This window comes from Panthera pardus, unplaced genomic scaffold (assembly GCF_024362965.1).
Source record: "Panthera pardus isolate Hobbes unplaced genomic scaffold, ASM2436296v1 HiC_scaffold_25, whole genome shotgun sequence".
NCBI lineage: Eukaryota > Metazoa > Chordata > Mammalia > Carnivora > Felidae > Panthera > Panthera pardus.
Genome location: NW_026526821.1, coordinates 27,360,914 through 27,379,177, shown reverse-complemented (window position 1 = coordinate 27,379,177; position 18,264 = coordinate 27,360,914). Strand labels below are relative to the sequence as shown.

At 39.0% G+C, this 18,264-nt stretch overlaps 1 protein-coding gene across 1 annotated transcript; it reads right to left on the bottom strand.

The window, feature by feature from the left end:
• Positions 1-10,479: 10,479 nt before the first annotated feature.
• On the bottom strand, positions 10,480-17,561 carry DEFB125 (defensin beta 125). Its single transcript, XM_019458886.2, has 2 exons — positions 17,504-17,561; positions 10,480-10,861 (listed from the first exon to the last, which is right to left on the bottom strand). Exons 1-2 carry the CDS (start codon positions 17,559-17,561, stop codon positions 10,524-10,526), a joined length of 396 nt encoding a protein of 131 aa, XP_019314431.2. The 3' UTR covers positions 10,480-10,523.
• Between the last annotated feature and the right edge of the window lie 703 nt (positions 17,562-18,264).

The following is an 18,264-nucleotide window of genomic DNA, read 5'->3' as shown; positions in this document are numbered from 1 at the left end:
GTATCTAATCTGCACTGTCTTTTTCACCAATTCCGTGATTAGAAAATTCACATTCTTTTGTCCCACAGGTAACATTAAGACTGCATCTTAGAAAAAGTGGTGTCTCCATACTCCCACTTCAATACTGTGCGTGTGCTTGCATGTGTGCATGTGTGTGTGTGCCCGCGTGTGCGTGTGTGCACGCGCGTATGTGTGTGTGTCTTTTCTGTCCCCTGCTGCCAGAGAGTCTATGAACATGATCTTCTAGATTGATTCCATAGAGAGTCTTCCTTTCGCAAGACTCCCTTAGGGCTAAAAAAGTACCTGTTCCCATGTGCAAGATGGGATGAATAAAGAACATGATGTTTCTTAGGAAAAGTACAACATTTTAATGTACTTCTTATAAAAAGACATGAGTGTAATATATTTCTGGATAACTCACCTATCATGCTCTGTCGAGTCGAAGAGTTAGGAGAGTAAATTATTTGATTATTTAAATGGGTCAGCCAGGGAGGTTGTGTTTGTTTGCAAGAGTTAAAAAGTTTTTCTTTTTATGTCAATTAAAAATAGACTTGAAAAATAGTTTTCTTGTATAGCGTGTGCATTATTAACAAGAATCAGGAAATAAACACCAAACACAAGAAAGGAAATAGCCAGTGGCATTACTACTGTCTAAAGAAAACATCTGAAAACATGCATACCATTTATAATTTTTTCCTTAATTGAACAAAAATACCTTTATTGTTTAATCCAGATATCACCTTATGGGGTTTTCCCGATTAACAGGAAAGATGTGATAAAACTGTTTCAGACTTACATCAATTGCATGGCTTTTGAAAGTCTAGGATTCTTCAAATCTCTGCGGGTTCCAGATGTTTACATTCTTAGGATACACCGGCTTTCAGAATTCTCTATCTTCATTTGCTAATTCTTACTTGCACCATACCCATCCTCCCCGATGCAAAACTCTTCGTTAATTCCCAACAAAGTAAAACCACACGTAAAACCACACGTACTAAGCACTTTGGAATTTATCAGAAGGTATATAAGAATTTGGGAGGGAGGGCTGCTGGGAAGGTGATTACTTGGCAGTAACACAAGCAACTTTCAAAAGGACTGGAAGACATCATTGATTTTTTTTTTTTTAATTTTTAAAAAATTAAATCCAAGTTAGTTAACATATAGTGCAATAATAAGTTCAGGAATAGAATTTAGTGATTCATCACTTACATATAACACCCAGTGCCCAGGGCACTAACAAGTGCCCTCCTTAGTTAATACCCCTCACTTGTTTAGCCCTTCCCTCCACCAAACACCCTGCCAGCAACTCTCAGTTTGTGCGCTGTATTTAAGAGTCTCTCATGGTTTGTCTCCCTCTCCGTTTTTATATTATTTTTGCTTCCCTTCCCTTATGTTCATCTGTTTTGTGTCTTAAATCCACATATGAGTGAAGTCCTACGATACTTGTCTTTCTCTGATTGACTTACTTTGCTTAGCATAATACACACTCTAGTTCCATCCACATTGTTGCAAGTGGCAAGATTTCATTCTTTTTTGATTGCTGAGTAATATTCCATAGTGTGTGTGTGTGTGTGTGTGTGTATCACATCTTTTTTTATGAATATAATTTATTGTCAAATTATTTACCACATCTTCTTTATCCATTCACCCATCGATGGGCATTTGGGCTCTTTCCATACTTTGGCTGTTGTTGATAGTGCTGCTATAAACATGGGGGTGCATGTGTCCCTTCGAAACAGCACACCTGTATCCCGTATCCTTTGGATAAATGCCTAGTAGTGCAATTGCTGGGTCGTAGGGTCGTTCTATTTTTAGTTTTTTGAGGAACCTCCGTACTCTTTTCCAGAGTGGCTGCACCAGTTTGCATTCCCACCAGCAGTGCAAAAGAGATCCTCTTTCTCCACATCCTTGCCAACATCTGTTGTTGCCTGAGTTGTTAATGTCAACATTTGTTATTTCTTGTCTTCCTGATGACAGCCATTCCAACAAGTGTGAGGTTATATCTCATTGTGGTTTTGATTTGTAGTTCCCTGATGATTAATAATCTTGAGCATCTTCATGGGTCTGTTGGCCATTTGGATGTCTTCTTTGGAAAAATGTCTATTTAATTCCCCTCCCTATTTTAAAATTAGATTGTGTTTCTGTCATTGAGTCGTATGCATTATTTATATATTTTGGATCTTAACCCCTTTTCTGATATATGGTTTGCAGATATTTTCTTCCATTCTGTAGGTTGCCTTTTTCATTTTGTTGATAGTTTCTTCTGCTGTGCAGAACCTTTTAAGTTTGATATAATCCCACTTGTTAATTTTTGTTTTTGTTCCTTGTTCTTTTGGTGTCCTATTTAAAAAATCACTGCTAAGAACAATGTCATTTATATGATAGTCTACAAATTGCAAACCAATCTATAGAGAATTTGTAGAAATCCAGCCTACCTGAAGGTGTATTGCGTGTGCCAGTCTCAGCCTATCAGTTACTGGTGTTGTGGTTGGACGAGCCCTTGTGGTTATGATTGCAAGGTGCCCTTCAGCAATAACCATCAGGAAACTTTGAAAAAATAAAGTCTCATTACTTATAGAGCATGGAAATTACATAGCACACCTGAGGCTGCATAGCAAAGTCTTGGATAGAAAGAGAGTGCACACAGGGTTCTGGGGTTCTGCTTTTATTGGAGCCTAGGGTATTATGGTCTAACTAGGTGAATTTAAAACATAAGAGCAGGAATTTAAAGCATGGGGAGAGAAAAAACTAGTGTCCCAACTGGTTAGTTTTCAAATTCAACCAAAATCTCTGAAATAAAGGAAACTCATTGAAGGGGGGGTGGCTCTTTTTCTAGCTCTGTGGCTGGCAATGTGTTTATTAGAGATAGCCTTTGTTGAATTGGCTGCCTCTTTGAAGTGGATGCCTCAGCAATCAAAGCTTAACTCAGGCACTTGCATTACAAAACAAACAAACAAAAAACCACAAAACAACTGCCTGGGCTTAGCACAGCAGCAGAGTGGGAAGGATATCAGTTTGGACACAGTGGAGGGGAATTTTACCAGAATCACCTAGGGTGATACTGCACAGGGCTAAGCTGTCCAGCGTTGGGGGCATTGGGTGGAAAGCAGTGAGTTAGTGCCCAGTTACCCTAGTTGTATGGGTTGTGGCTGGAGAAACTTGTTTCTCTTCAGAAGAACCCAGAGTACTGAGAAAAGAACCCCATGCCGGAGGTGAGGTTGGGGGGAGAGACACGGAAGAAAGCAAATAAGAATATTAAAACGCTATAGAGAAAGCAGCTTCTGCTAGGAAGTCTGCCTACAAACCTCTGGGAGTATCCCACTGGAGACTCTCCTGGTCCGCCCGCACCCGTGTGCACCCAGTGCTAAGCCCACAACCCCCCTTCCGACCCCCCACAGCCAGATCTTTGTGTGGCTCATGGGAGCCACAGCAATTCCTACCCAGGTCTTTGGGCAAGGAGAAGCCACAAACTGGAGCAGCAGTGCCACCTTCTGGAATCTAAAGGGAGGTTTCCAGCAGCTACACTGGTGAGTTATAACAAGAGAAAACAATAAAAGCTTAAAAATCCTGTCACAAGATGGAACAAGAAGAGTGGTGCTGGTCTACCCGTACACAACCTAGGAAACACCAGGTAAACTGACACCAAGGAGGAATCCCACATGGGAAGACAACCAGTAGAGATTTAAGGGCGTTTCTGCTGCTTCACATGTGAAAGCAACGGTGCAAAAATGTAGGAACGTGAAGAATCAAATAGGCCATCACCATAAGATATCCATAATTCTCCAACAGCTGAGTCCAAAGTTAGAGAATACTGCAATTGAGTTGATAAAGAATTCAAAATAGCTGTTTTGAAGACACTTAATGAGCTAAAGAAAACTTAGTAAGACAGTTCAATGATCTCAGGGGAAAAAAAATACAGGAACAAGATGAACTCTTTGTCAAAGAGGTAGACCCTAAAAAAGACCCAAATAGAAATTCTGGAGCTAAAGAATTCAATGAATTAAGTGAGGAATATAACAGAGAACATCTTTTTGAGAAGAGAGCAGGTGGAAGATATTATAAGTGACTTAGGGGATAGGAATTTTGAACACAGAAGAGAACAAAGAAAAAAGAATAAAGTGAAGAAGGCTTACACATTCTATGGGACTGAATCAAAGGGGAAATGTTGGAATAATCGGGAATCTAGAGAGAGAAGAGAGGGAGAAGGGGACAGAAATCTTATTTAAAGAAATAGTAGTTGAAAACTGCCCAACCTGGGGAAAGACTTAGACATCCAAATTCACAAAGCTAATAAATAGATTGCCCTATTATCTCAAGGCCAAAAGACCTCCAAAACATAATATAATAAAACTATTCAAAATCAAAGATACAAAGAAAATCCCAAAAGGCATCCAGTAAGTGAAGAGTGTAACCTACAAAGGAAACCCCATTAGGCTGTCAGCAGATTTCTCAGCAGAATCCCTAAGGGGACAGTGGAGTGACATACGCGAAGTGATGAAAGGTTTAAAATCACCTGCCAAGAATATCTGGCAAAATTGTCCTTCAGATATGAGGTGGAAATAAAGACTTCCCCAGACAAACAAAAGGTGAGGAAGTTCTTCACCACCAGACCTGCCTTGCAAGAAGTGCTGCTGATAGGAGTTCTCCAAACTGAAATGAAAAGATGCTAATCCAGCAACACGACAACATATGACAGTACTCAGCCCACTGCTAAAGCTGGAAAATGTTAGTCAGATATAGAAAACTCTTAATTTTATAATAGGGTGGTATATGAACCACTTAAGTATAAAGGTTAAAGAAAAAGAGTGTTAAAAATAACTATAGTTACTATAATTTGCTAATGAATTCACAGCATGAAAGGTACATTGTGACATCAAAAATATAAAAGGGGAGGATAAAAAGGGAGGAGACTTTATAGGTGAATGCAGATTAAGTTCCTACCATCATAAAATGGACTGTTTTATCTATGAGAGGTTTTATGGAAGCCTCAAGAAAACCACCAAGCAAACATCTAAAGTAGGTTCATAAAGGATAAAAAAAAGGAGGGAGAAGGGGGAGAACATACCACACCACCAGGGCAAATCAGCAACTTACAAAAGTAGTTAGAAACAGAGGGGAAAAAAGGAGCAATGGAAATACAAGACAACCAGAAAGCAATCAATAAGATGGCAGTAGTAAGTTCTTGCGTATCAATGATCACTCTAAAGATAAATGGTTTTAATTACCCAATCAAAAGGCACAAAATAGCTAGAGGTTTATAAAAAACCAGACCCAACTGTATGCTGCCTCCCAGAGACCCACTTCAGCTTTAAGAACACATGTATGCTCAAAGTGAGGGGATGGAAGACATTTCATGCAAGCGGAAACCAAAAGAAAATGGGGGCATAGGCTGTTGGCCAAAACTGGTAGTAAGAGACATAGAAGGTCATTATATAATGGTAAAGGTGTCAGTACATCAAGAAGATATAATAATTATAAATATATATACAACCAACGTTGGAGGACCTAAATGTATTAAGCAAATATTAACATGTCAGAAGGGAGAAATAGACAAGATTATGACAACAGGGCACTTCAGTACCCCATTTTCAGCAATGGATAGGTCATTGAGAGAGAAAATCAGTTTAAAAAATTTGGAATTGAACCATGCTTTAGACTGAATGGACCTAATAGACATCCTACAAAAAAGTAAATTAAAATGGATCAATTAGGTAAATGTAGGAGCTAAAACCATAAAACCTTTAGAAGAAAACACAGGTGTAAATCCTCATGACCTTAAGTTAGGCAATAATTTCTTAGACATGACACCAAGAGCAAAAAAGATAAATGGAACTTCATCAAAATTAAAAACTGTTATATTGTAAAAGACACGATCAATAAAATGAAAAAGAAACCCAGAGAATGGAGGAAATATATGTCTAACATATCAAATCATATATGTAACATGGGCAGTATAGCTCAAGAGATGGGGAATTTCATTAAAAAAAATTTTTTTAATGTTTATTTATTTTTGACACAGAGAGAGAGAGATGGAGTGTGAGCAGGGGTGGGGCAGAGAGAGAGGGAGACACAGAATCCAAAGCAGGCACCAGGCTCTGAGCTGTCAGCACAGAGCCTGATGCAGGGCTCGAACCCATGAATGGTAAGATCATGACCTGAGCCCAAGTTGGGCACTTAACCGACTGAGCCACCCAGGCGCTCCAAGAGATGGGGAATTTCAGACTGGAGCTAGGAACTACAAAAAGAAACCAAATGCAAATACTATGTTTATATATGAAGGTAGCAGCAATTTGGTGGTCAGTTCCCATGTAGTGAAGTGATGGGTTATTGAGCTACGGGGGATCCTTAAGGACAAAGATAAAAAGAATATGAAGATTATCATGCTGAATGATGGAGAAAGCATATATTCATGAAAATGTAATATCTAGGAATTGTGGAAAAACGGAATGATTGGTGTGGTCTGTGTCAGGTAACATTTGAAGCCTTATATCACGTTTTAGGAGTGATCTTCAAACTTTTTTGAATTTTGAGGGTGTGGTTTTCCTAACACTATTTAAAATGGAAAAATAAAGTATTTCATCATAAATGTATATAATAAAAAGATATGATTACTGGTGTATTATAAAAATTGACATGTAAAAATTACAATTTAGTTTTTCAATTCAATCTGAATAGATAATAATGGCAATTATTCATTTAATAAATATGAAAAGCTTTTTAGAAAAGCAATTAGAAACATTACATCGTTTTTTTCTCTTTAAATTTTTATTCCACCAGTTTAAGTGTTTATTCCACCGTCCCCACAAAATTAAATCTTAATGTAATATATTTTTATGTTTAAAAGTCTATTATTGATCGTTCTATCATATTTGCCTGTAACAAAAGATGGATATATATTGTGATTTATTGTAAAATCTCCATGAACATAAAGCTCTAAATGTTTAACAACATATTCAAGATGGAGCCATCATTGCAATATTTGGAACAAAATTGATTAAAGATGCATAAATGTATTGTCAAACATGACAAATAATTATCAACCAAAAATAACTTTTTTGTTTTACTGTAAATGCATCTTGTTAGTAAATAGATTGTGCTTTCTTTCTACTAATTTTATTTTTTAATTTTTTTAACGTTTATTTATTATTGAGAGACAGAGAGACACAGAGCATGAGCAGGGGAGTAGAGAGAGAGAGGGAGACACAGAATCTGAAGTAGGCTCCAGGCTCTGAGCTGTCAGCACAGAGCTGACATGGGGCTCGAACTCACAAACTGCGAGATCATGACTTGAGCCCAAGTCGGCCGCCCAACCAACTGAGCCACCCAGGCGCCCCTCTTTCTTTTAAAAAAAAATTTTTTTTAATGTTTTTGTTTTTGTTTTGTTTTGTTTTTACTTATTTTTGAGACAGAGAGAGACAGAGTATTAGCAGGGGAAAGGCAGAGAGAGAGGGAGACACAGAATCCGAAGCAGGCTCCAGGCTCTGAGCTGTCAGCACAGAGCCCGATGTGGGGCTCAAACTCATGGACTATGAGATCATGACCTGAGCCGAAGTCGCCGCTTAACCGACTGAGCCACCCAGGAATCCCATCCCCTCTTTCTACTAGTTTAGATAAATACTACTTTTTACTGGAATGAGGTGAAAGTCAGCATCAACTTTTTTCCCCAGTTTTTATTTTGAAAAATGTAAACACTGAAAGACCTTATTTGTATCAATAGGTAGATGTAAAAGTTGGAAGATTAGGCATCAGGTAGATGATAGACAGATGATAGATAGATAGATAGATAGATAGATAGATAGATAGATAGATAATGCACAGATAGTAGATCACACAGCTTTTTTTAACTCCTTACAAGTTATATGCCAAAAATTCTTTAGTAAGCTATTATTAAGCTTCAAAAAAGCTTAATTTCAAAGCTCTATCCACCATTAGCTTGATTCTTCCTGCTATCATTGCTTTGATAAACAAAATTTGAGTCACTTGGATTTCCAAAAGATCTGTTACCCAAAGTCTATGATTACTCATCTTGTGAACACTAGCACAAAGATTTCAATTATCCACTGATTTGACACTTGGAGATTTGTCCACTCTGGGCAATCCATGATTGTCAGATAAAGGATGGGTGAGAGATTAAGTTTTCTTTTCAGAGTGGGAGAAGAGAAATTGAGAAAGTGGAGGCAGAAAAGAAAAGCCTGTTAAGAATTCTCTGATCATGATAAGACATTCAGAAATCAAGGGTCTAAAAATCTATTTCCTTAAATTCTCAATGTGCACACCTTGGAAATCCTTTTTGTAGCTGGTATCCCACTTTGAAGACTACTGATTTATATTGTGTGACCTTCTCATATTTATTGAGATGACTGCATGAACCACGTGTTCTCAAGGTTTTATTGAGCATCCACCATGTGCAAGGCACTGGTCTAGTAGGTCAGGACATAGCCACGAACAAGATCAAGGTGTTAGGACTATATGGACACTATGGTGTTGATGACGGGCCATAAATTAGTAAATAACTCAATAATTCAGTAGGAGACTGAAGAAATATACAAAATAGGGGTGCCTGGGTGGCTCGGTCAGTTAAGCATCTGACTTCAGTTCAGGTCATGATCTCACGGTCCGTGGGTTCGAGTCCCGCATCGGGCTCCATGCTGACAGCTTGGAGCCTGGAGCCTGCTTCAGATTCTGAATTCAGATTCTCTCTATGCCCCTCCCCTGCTCTCTCTCTCTCTCTCTCTCTCTCTCTCTCAAAAATAAATAAATAAAATAGAAAAATAAAAACAATTTGTTTAAATATACAAAATAATTTCAAAGAGCATAAGAAGAAGAAAATAATATAGAGTAGTGAGGAGTGGTCTCATGGCCAAGGATTGTTTCTAAGGAGTTGACATTTGAAGCAAAGATATGAAAAAAAAAAAGTAGTCTAGGCTGAGGCAGACTGGTGGTTTAGGGAGGCCTTCATAGTGAAAAGATGCCTCTGGGAAGAGTCCACACAGGACCCGTGTGATGAAGTGTCCACTATGCAAAGAAATAGAGAAGAGCAATTTAGAGAGAAGGTGATCAATTTGTTCTAGTTTGCTAAAGACTTTCTTGATGTTAGCACTCTAACTCTCAAGTTCTGGGACAACCCTCAGTCCTAGACAAGCTAGGATGGCTTGTCAGCCTAACAGGGTGTCTAAGATCTCCTGGAATAGAGGTCTATTGAAAGGTCAGTGATCTGATGGCCAATATCCAAACTGCAGTCACAGTCACTGGCAACTTGACTTAGACAAAACTTGACTTAGACAAAAGAATTAGAGGAAAAAACCTTCTTGATTCTGAGACATTGAGGCACCCGAGACTGTGGCTTTCAGTAGCATCCCAGATTTAAATTTTTTTTTTTTAACGTTTATTTATTTTTGAGACAGAGAGAGACAGAGCACGAACTGGCGAGGGTCAGAGAGAGGGAGACACAGAATCCGAAACAGGCTCCAGGCTCCGAGCTGCCAGCACAGAGCCCGATGTGGAGCTCGAACTCATGGACTGTGAGATCGTGACCTGAGCCGAAGTCGGCTGCTCAACCAACTGAGCCACCCAGGCGCCCCAGTAGCATCCCAGACTTAGCCCAACACATTAATAATCAATCAAGTTTAGAGTTAATAATTGCTTCTTTGTGATATCAAAGAGTAAACTTGCTGACTCATCAGTCACCATACAAACCATCACTCAACATGCATACAGGCACACAAAGCATAGAAACCCTACACACAACAGGCATTCACGGACAAGATAAAGATCTGGAGAGGCATGCTGTGAGGTCACCATTGTGGGAAGTTGGACTTTTGACTGGAAAGAACATCGGAAAGGTGAGTCGAATTTGTGATGCAGCTTTTAATTTCATATGCTGCTCTCAAGGCAAGTCACAGTTTCATCGCTGTCTAGTTAACACAGTATTTGTGCAGAATGAGGTGGTTTCTGACTATAACTGGGTTAGTTTCTGGTTGAAGCCTTAAACAAAGTTTGACCTTATGATACAGATAAGGACTTAAATTCATAACTTGCAATAAAGTGGGGATGGGGGGAATATGGGAAAGGGAGGACTTGTCTGGAACTTTTTATGTGCCTTCACAGGTTCCTCCGTATATGATAGGAGTGGTTCAGGAATTACTAAAATCAAAATCCTTGTCTCAACCATAAAGGCAGCTCCAAACTGTGGTCTTTTTTTTTTTTTTTTTTTTTTTTGGTATGGAAAAATACACAGACACACAAAATGTTCACTGAGACCAATATATTTTAATACATCAGAGGAAGACAGATAAGGAATTTCAGCCCAATAAAGAGAACCCCTGTGTCTTCTATGCACTTCCCTTTACACATTTCCAACGGTAGGGTAACTCTTGGTACTTGTCTTGGCAGTAGCATTCTGTCCGTCTGCATGCCATCCAGTCCCCAATAGAATTGTCCCTGGTGAAATAACATCAGCAAGATTGGGTCCCTGCATATTATTCCCAGTGCATATCTCTAGTGTCCCATACCCAGAAGAAATGTTAATTAGTTGTACCTTCAGTGGTCTCAAGAGAATGTGCCGGAGCTGTGGAAGAATTTTCTCTTAGGTTTCCAGGTATAGTTGGGTTAACTGTTACCTCATCATCAAACCAAGATATGGGGGAATTAGAAAATAAATCCCAGTCATTCGTATTAACAGTTATCCGTTCTTCAAAGGGTACAGGACGTGGTGGCGTTTTAGTGTATCCGTCGTCTTCTTTTATGGGAATGCAGCACGTTAGCTTGTTCATACAAAGCAGCTTGTACCTTTCAACATGAAAACATCGTTTTCTGCAGTGCCCGATGTTATTCTTCCAACATCTTTTGACTTCCCAGCCAGCTGCAGGGAATAAATGAGTAGGATAAGTTTTAACTCTAGCACCAATATGATAAGCATTAATTGAAAAACTTGACAACCATTACCCATCTAGAGCAATATGATAAATGCTACAAGCCATTGGGAGACCAAAAATGAAACTGTATGTTAAATATTGTGTCATATGCCATCAAGGAAATGGGGGCTGGGTGGGGAGAGAGAGAAAGAAGGAAAGCAGAAGAAGGAAAGAGGAGGAGGAAGAGGAGGAAGAAAGAGAGGTAGAGAGGGAGACCTATGTACAGCTAATATTTAAGCCAAGGCAAGAAGGATGGAAGGAGCCAGCCAAGTACACAGAAAGCAGAGAAAGGATCAGCAAATGCTCAGTCCCACTGCTGAGAAACTGCATCATGTGTTTGGAGGAGGCTGATGAGTCTGAAGTGTAACGTGACAAGGAGCCTAAGATGAAGTGAACTTCAAGTGGCCAATGCCATCACCCAGTCATGTTACACCATTGTTAAGCATTTTGGTTTCAAGACACAGTGTGAACTAATTTATTTTATGCTTTAGATGATTAGTTTGGATTTTATGTGGAAATTAGATTAGGGAAAAGAAAGAACAGAATCAGGAAGGTGTGTTAGAAGCTTTGGCTAGGTATGATATAATGGTGACTGGAATTGGGGCTTCAAGAACTGTGGGAAAAAGAGGGTCGATTTAAGACATGGGTTGTTTGGATATGAGATCAGAGGAAGATGGAGAAATCAAAGTGCATTCCTGCATTTCTGTTGAGATAGGGGAGGTTAGTGGTACTTGCCATTCGCAGAATGGTAAACTGAGGAAACAACAAGCTTTGGAAGGAAGAGAAAAGGCAGGCTCAAGTATTCACTTCAGGGCATGTAACATACACCTAGAATGTCAAAAAAGGCGGTGGAAACACCTGTAGGATCTCAGTAGGCAAGTTCTGACTCTAGGTGTAAATTTTGGAATCGTTGCTTATGGATATTTCAGACTACAGTAATGGATAAAGTATAGTGAGCTGGAATAACGTGAGATAAAAAGGGGACCAAGATTAAATTCTGGTGAGTGTCAATATTAAGAGCTCAAATAGGAGAAAAAGACCCAGAAGGAACAACCAGGTAAGTTGGAACAAAACAAGAGAATGAGACACTAGAGAATTAGATTCGTTTCTCCAAAAGCAGACCTTGGGGGGAAATTTGAGTCTAACAAGTGAACCGAGAGGCATTCTCCTCCATCTGGAATCAGTTTGGAAATACGGTAGTTAGGAAAGTAAGAAAGCCAAGAAGAGGTGAGTTATAGAGTTAGTTACCAGTGTGTTTGACTAGAGCATAATCCTGTGGGAAACTGTGGCAGCCAGTGCCTCAGAATTCTCCTTGAGAATGAGAGGAGCTGGAGTATTTATCTGCCACCTGGCCAGCCAATATTTGATAGATGATCCCAGAGTGAGCTCATAATTTTCTGTCCTTTCTGGATTGCTCTGTACAGGGGCATTTCGTACACAATCAACCATGCTTTGGGGAGAACGGCAAGGTGCAGATCAGGCTAGTATGCATGAAAAATGGTAAATGCCAAAAGGATACAAATAAAGTTGTATCAGTGTAACTAGGTTATGCAAGAGAGGAAAGTGTTTCTTAAAACAGTGAGTGGACATTTGTAGGCAAATATTGAGGAGAAGTTGAGTAAGATATGGGCAGAAGTGTCCATTGTGTTTAACATGATTGTCACTGATACCCATGAGAGGAGTGGTTTCAGAGTGAGAAGGAAAAAAAAAAGAAAGAAAAGTGAAGTTGGTGAAAGGTGAATGAGAGAAGTCGAAGTAGAACCTGGAGACAAAACTCTTAAGTTCCATGTGAGGAAGAGCGGAGAAATGGAGAGGTTCTTGGAGGACAATACGGAACCAAGGGAGCATTTTTCAGGGAAATGACAGAGCATGTTTGAAGACGCTTAAGAAGAAACCAGTAGAAAGGGAGAGATTAATGCAGAATAGGGAAATGAGACAAAAGAAAGGCATAGTTCTTCATGGTTGGCAAGGATCAAAATCACATTCGACAGATTGAGGCAGAGAAGGCACACGTCCTCAGCTATGTCAAGAGGGAAAGAGAAGATGGGTGCAAAGACATACTGGTAGGAATGTTGACCGTGGTAAAAAGAAAAAGTTCTATTTGAATGTTTAATTTTTTTATTTTATTTGTTTAATCGGTTTTTTAGATTTCACATATGAGTGGAGTAATATAGTACTTGTCTTTCTCAGTGTGACTTACTTCACTTAGCAAAATACTCTCTCAGTCCACCTATATTGGCTGTAAATGGCACAATCTTATACGTTTTTAGGGCTGCATAATATTTTGTCTTATCCTTATCCATTTGTCTATTGATGGATACTTGGGTTGCTTCCCTATCTTGACTATTGGAAATAATGTTGCAATAAACATAGGAATGCACATATATTTCAAATTAGTGTTTTCATTTTCTTTGGGTAAATGTCCAGTAGTAGAATTATTAGATCATATGGTGTTTCTATTTTTTTAAATTTTATTTTAGAGAGAGAGAGAGAGAGAGCGCAAAGAGTGGGGCAGAGGGAGAGAGAATCTTAAGCAGACTGCACACTCAACGTGGAGCCCAACACAGGACTTGACCCTATTACCCTGGGATCATGATCTGAGCTGAAATCAAGAGTGGGACGCCCAACCAAGTGAGCCACCCAGGCACCCCATGGCAGTCTAGTTTTAATTTTTAATTTTTTTGAGGAAATCCATATTGTTTTCCACAGTGTCTGTGCCAATTTGCATTCCCCACCAGGCGTGCACAAGGGTTCTTTTTCTCACATCCTCACCAACATTCTTACTTCTTGTCTTTTTATTTTAGCCATTCCGACAGGTGTAAGGTGATACCTCATTGTGGTTTTGATTTGCATTTTCCTGATGACTGGTGATGTTGAGCATCTTTTCATGTGACTATTTGAATTTTTTAAATCTTGAAGTGTGGGATAAAGTCATAAGCTGGGAGGGAGAGTCATGTAGAGAAATAGAGCAGGAGAATTAAAGAGAAAGAAAGGTCAGTACAAAAGAGCTGTCTGGGAAAGAGGAAGGATGAGCTCACAAAAGAAATATGGTAGGATTTCTAAGCAATGTGATAATTTGAGGGATGAGGATCTGAATATAAAGTGAAGCTAGCCTGCTCCATTTTACGATCATTTTTCAGGCAAGTAAATATGACCGTATTTCTCAGCAAATTGCCTGCAATGTATAAAGGTTAGTGTATCCTAGGCAGAGGAAGCAGCTAGAGCAAAGATTCTATGTTGGAGAAAGCCCGGTATGTATTAAAAAAGGGAAGCCGTTCTCAAAACAACCTTTTCTGGATTTAATTTGATTATGTATGAAAAGCACCTTTCATGGGTTTACATATATAGAGATAACAGTAATTTGTCTCCTGTTGCCTCCCCTGGGCCAAGAAGTTTATTCCTCTTCTCCGATGATTCATTCTCTTATTTTTTTTACTGGCTCCGATTTGCTTTGCTCATGTTAGAATTTTCTGTAAGTTTTAAGTGTAGACATTCCACTTTTTTCTTCCGAGACAAACTTTGACATCACTTCTTCATTCCTTGTTTCTACAAAGATTGTTTCTCAATTTTTCTTTTCCTCTAGGATATCCATTCTTGAATGCCCCTCATTCAAGAAAGTGTGAGCCCCTAACTATGATACAGATTTTATTCTAGGTCCGTATAGTACATTTGTGAACTAAGCAGACAAAAAATCACATAGAGCTTACTTTCTAGCAGGGGAAGACAGACGATGAAAAACAAATACATTACCTTATATGTGAGAAGGTGATAGTGGTTTGCAGAAGTAAGAGAGAATAGATTTCAGCAGAATCTATTTGGGGTGTCATGGGGGCAGACTAGCAGTTTCTTTTTTTTATGTTTTATTTATTTTTGAGAGAGAGACAGAGACAGAGCGTGAGCAGGGGAGGCCAGAAGCAGGCTCCAGGCTCTGAGTTGTCAGCACGGAGCCCGACGCACGGCTTGAACCCACAAACCGTGAGATCATGACCTGAGCCAAAGTCGGACGCTTAACCAACGGAGCCATCCAGACACCCCCTGACAGTTGTTTAAACAGAAGTTAGCATAGGGTTTGAAAGAAGGTGACAATTAAATAATGACTTGGAGGAGGTAAAGGAATTAGCCACACCAGAGTCTGGGTCAAGTACATCTAAGCAGAGGAAACAGACAGAACTCTGTGGGTTGAGCAAGCCAGGCATGTCTGAGGAAGAGCAATGAAGCCAGTGGGGCTCTAGTGAAGGGAGCAAAGACTAGAAGAGTAGAAGATGAGGTGAGAGAGTTCATAAGGGACAGATCACAGACAGCAGGTGAGCCGTTGTTGGGACCTTGGTTATTGTTCTGAGTAAAGAGGGGGCCATTGCAGAGTTTTGAGCAGATGAAGTACATAATCTGACTTCTCTTGGGAGTAGATTATGCCATCTGCTATCTTGTGAGATGACTGCAGGAGGCAGGTGTAGAAGGACAGATACCTGTGAGGAAGCTACGGCAATAGGAGGTGAGAGATGGTAGTGACTTGAACCAGAGTGGTAGCAGTGGAGGTGGTGAGATTGGTTGGCTCTGGACACAATTTGCCAGTGGACTCCCTGATAGATACAGATGTCACAGATAAAAATACCAAAGACAACTCCAAGAATATGGCTTCAGCGATGCAATGATGGCAATTGGGAATAATCTCTCATTGAATGTATTTTTGTTTAGAATGACAGCAGTTTTGGTTTTTTTCCCCAAAGGTCCTCAGTCCGGAATTATGTTGTTAAAACTTGTGACCTCCACCACCAATATCGCAAAATCATAAAACTAAAGAATATGAATAACAATTGTATCATTTTGGGCACATAAGCCATTCGCCAAAACATTTTCCCGTGTGTGAATTCTGCCTAAAACATAACCAGATGCAGAATCAGATGGCACCAAGTTAAATATAGCCATTGACATGATGGACAACTTGGCTTAGTAAAAACTTACTTCACAAAACCATCAGATGTCTCTCTTACTTGAAAATACAAAAATAAACTCAACTACATTAAGTAGTTAAATTTCAAAACGGAACCTATACGGGAAGATCTATAAATCAACCGGAATAAAAGCTACCCCCCCCCCAAATAAAAAGGAAAAACAGGCAGAACCACACAATTTGTAGACAAATTAAAATACACAATAAATATATATGAAGTTTGACTTCTCCATACTGAATGAAGTAGAAACAATTACATCTTTATTATCCTTCATTTAAAATTTTTGATTTATGGCTGAGAATGGTTATATAGAACTAATTTGTAAATATAACGTAAATATGCTTATTAGCAAAAATAAGGACGTAAATGTCCAATTATCAGATTGGATAAATGATTTGCAGAGCATCCATTCAATGAAATTTTGTGCAATTATTGAAAATTCAGTTGTTGGAAAATATTTGATACATGGGAAAATACTGACATTATAATAGAAAATTTAAAAGTAGGCTACACATTTTTATTCACACAGTATCCAAGAAATCTGAGGGAGAGCAACAAAACAAAACTTTATTTTTAGTTCTTTACTATTTCAAAACTTTTCAAAATGTCAGCAAATAGTTCATAATCAGAAATTCACCCACCTTCTTTAAGTCTTGTGCATCCATTAATAACAATAAAGTAAGTTTCTATATTGATAAGAAATTTTTAAGACATAGTAGTTGTACCTTGCAGAAGAATCCACATGGTTCATTTACACTGGGTTTTTAAAAATCTAAGATCTAAAAAAGAAAAAAAAAATCTAAGATCGGTCTATCTATCTATCTATCTATCTATCTATCTATATCTGCTAAGATATACAAGAAATTGGTAAGATTGAGGGATTCTGAAAGAAAGATTGCAGAAATATTACTCTAGGGTAAGAGAGTACTTAAACTCATATAAACCTATCAAGTGCCTGATACTTTCCATCAATTGCAAGTATTGCTTTTCAATAAAAGTGGATAATTCTCAAAAGTAGCATTACTAAAAAGCAGGAATAAGCCCATTCATATCGATCTAATATGAGAAGCTTACTATTTCACTGGTTAACACTGGTTAGTTATAGAGAGAGCTCGCAAGAGCTGCTCAGAAGATTGAGGAAATTCATGCCTTTAGAGAAATGTCTCAGAAGATACCCCAGCATGAGACGCCTAGGTGGCTCAGTAGGTTAAGCGTCCAATTTCGGCTCAGGTTATGATCTCACTGTTCGTGAGTTTGAGCCCCACGTTGGGCTCTGTGCTGACAGCTCAGAGCCTGGAGCCTGCTTTAGATTTTGTGTCTTCCTCTCTCTCTCTCTCTCTCTTTGCCTCACCCCTGCTTGTGCTCTCTCAAAAATGAGTGAACGTTAAAAAAAAACAATAGAAAAAAATACATCATGGCCAAGAAGATTAAAAAAAAAAAAGATACCCTAACATGATAGGTGCCTCCAACAGAGTCTTAGAGAGTAGGGACATTGAGCTGCCATAATGAGACCATTTTTGTGGTTCTTTATTGGCCCAAGGCTTTTCCTGCAGACCCTCTTTTCCCCTCAAGACACCTGAAAGCCCAAGGTCAACAACATCCTAGTTCCATTGTGCCTATGTTGTAGGGTTCCATTACCTTTGGTCACCAGATTTAGAAACCCACATATAATGAAGGCCAGCATCAGGAGGTTCATGGATTCTGGCAGAGAGGAAGCTCTGTGTCCTGAGGAATCCAGAGCACTTTGCCCAGCTAGGACTCTAAATAGTCACCTTTACTTGCCTGTCGTGGGTGATGAACCAGAAATGGGGACACCATCCAGAACACCAAACCATTAACTTGCACCACTGAGTGTGCATGACAAAATCATGCTCTGTTCCAGAAACTTTTAAAGGAAACTGAGGCCTTGTGAAATGAGTTATAATCCTGAGGAAGTATAGAGTCTGATGGAAAGAAACAACTCCCAAAGGAAGTTGTTCTCTTTAACCCTAGATGAGGCCAATTACTTCTCCTCTGTCTATATGCAGCATCATACATATACACCAACGGTAGCAGAATGCTACATGAAGATTCCACTTATTTCAGACCAATAGCTTATGACTTCCACTAGAGTATCCTCCTCTCCATCTGAATGATTGCCACATCCATTCTGTATTCATTTTTGTCTAAGTTTTGAAGTTTAGTTTGAGATGGTTTCCTTTTTTACTGTGGATATTCAATTTTTGCAGTAACGATTTATTAAAAGTACTATCCTTCCTCCATGGAACTGCCTTGGCAATTTGTCAAAATTTGTCAAAACTTATTCGGCCATACGTGGTTCTCTGTTACCTTCCATTGATTATGTGCCTGTTCCTCTGACAAAACAACATACCCTTGATTACTGTAACTGTATAATATGT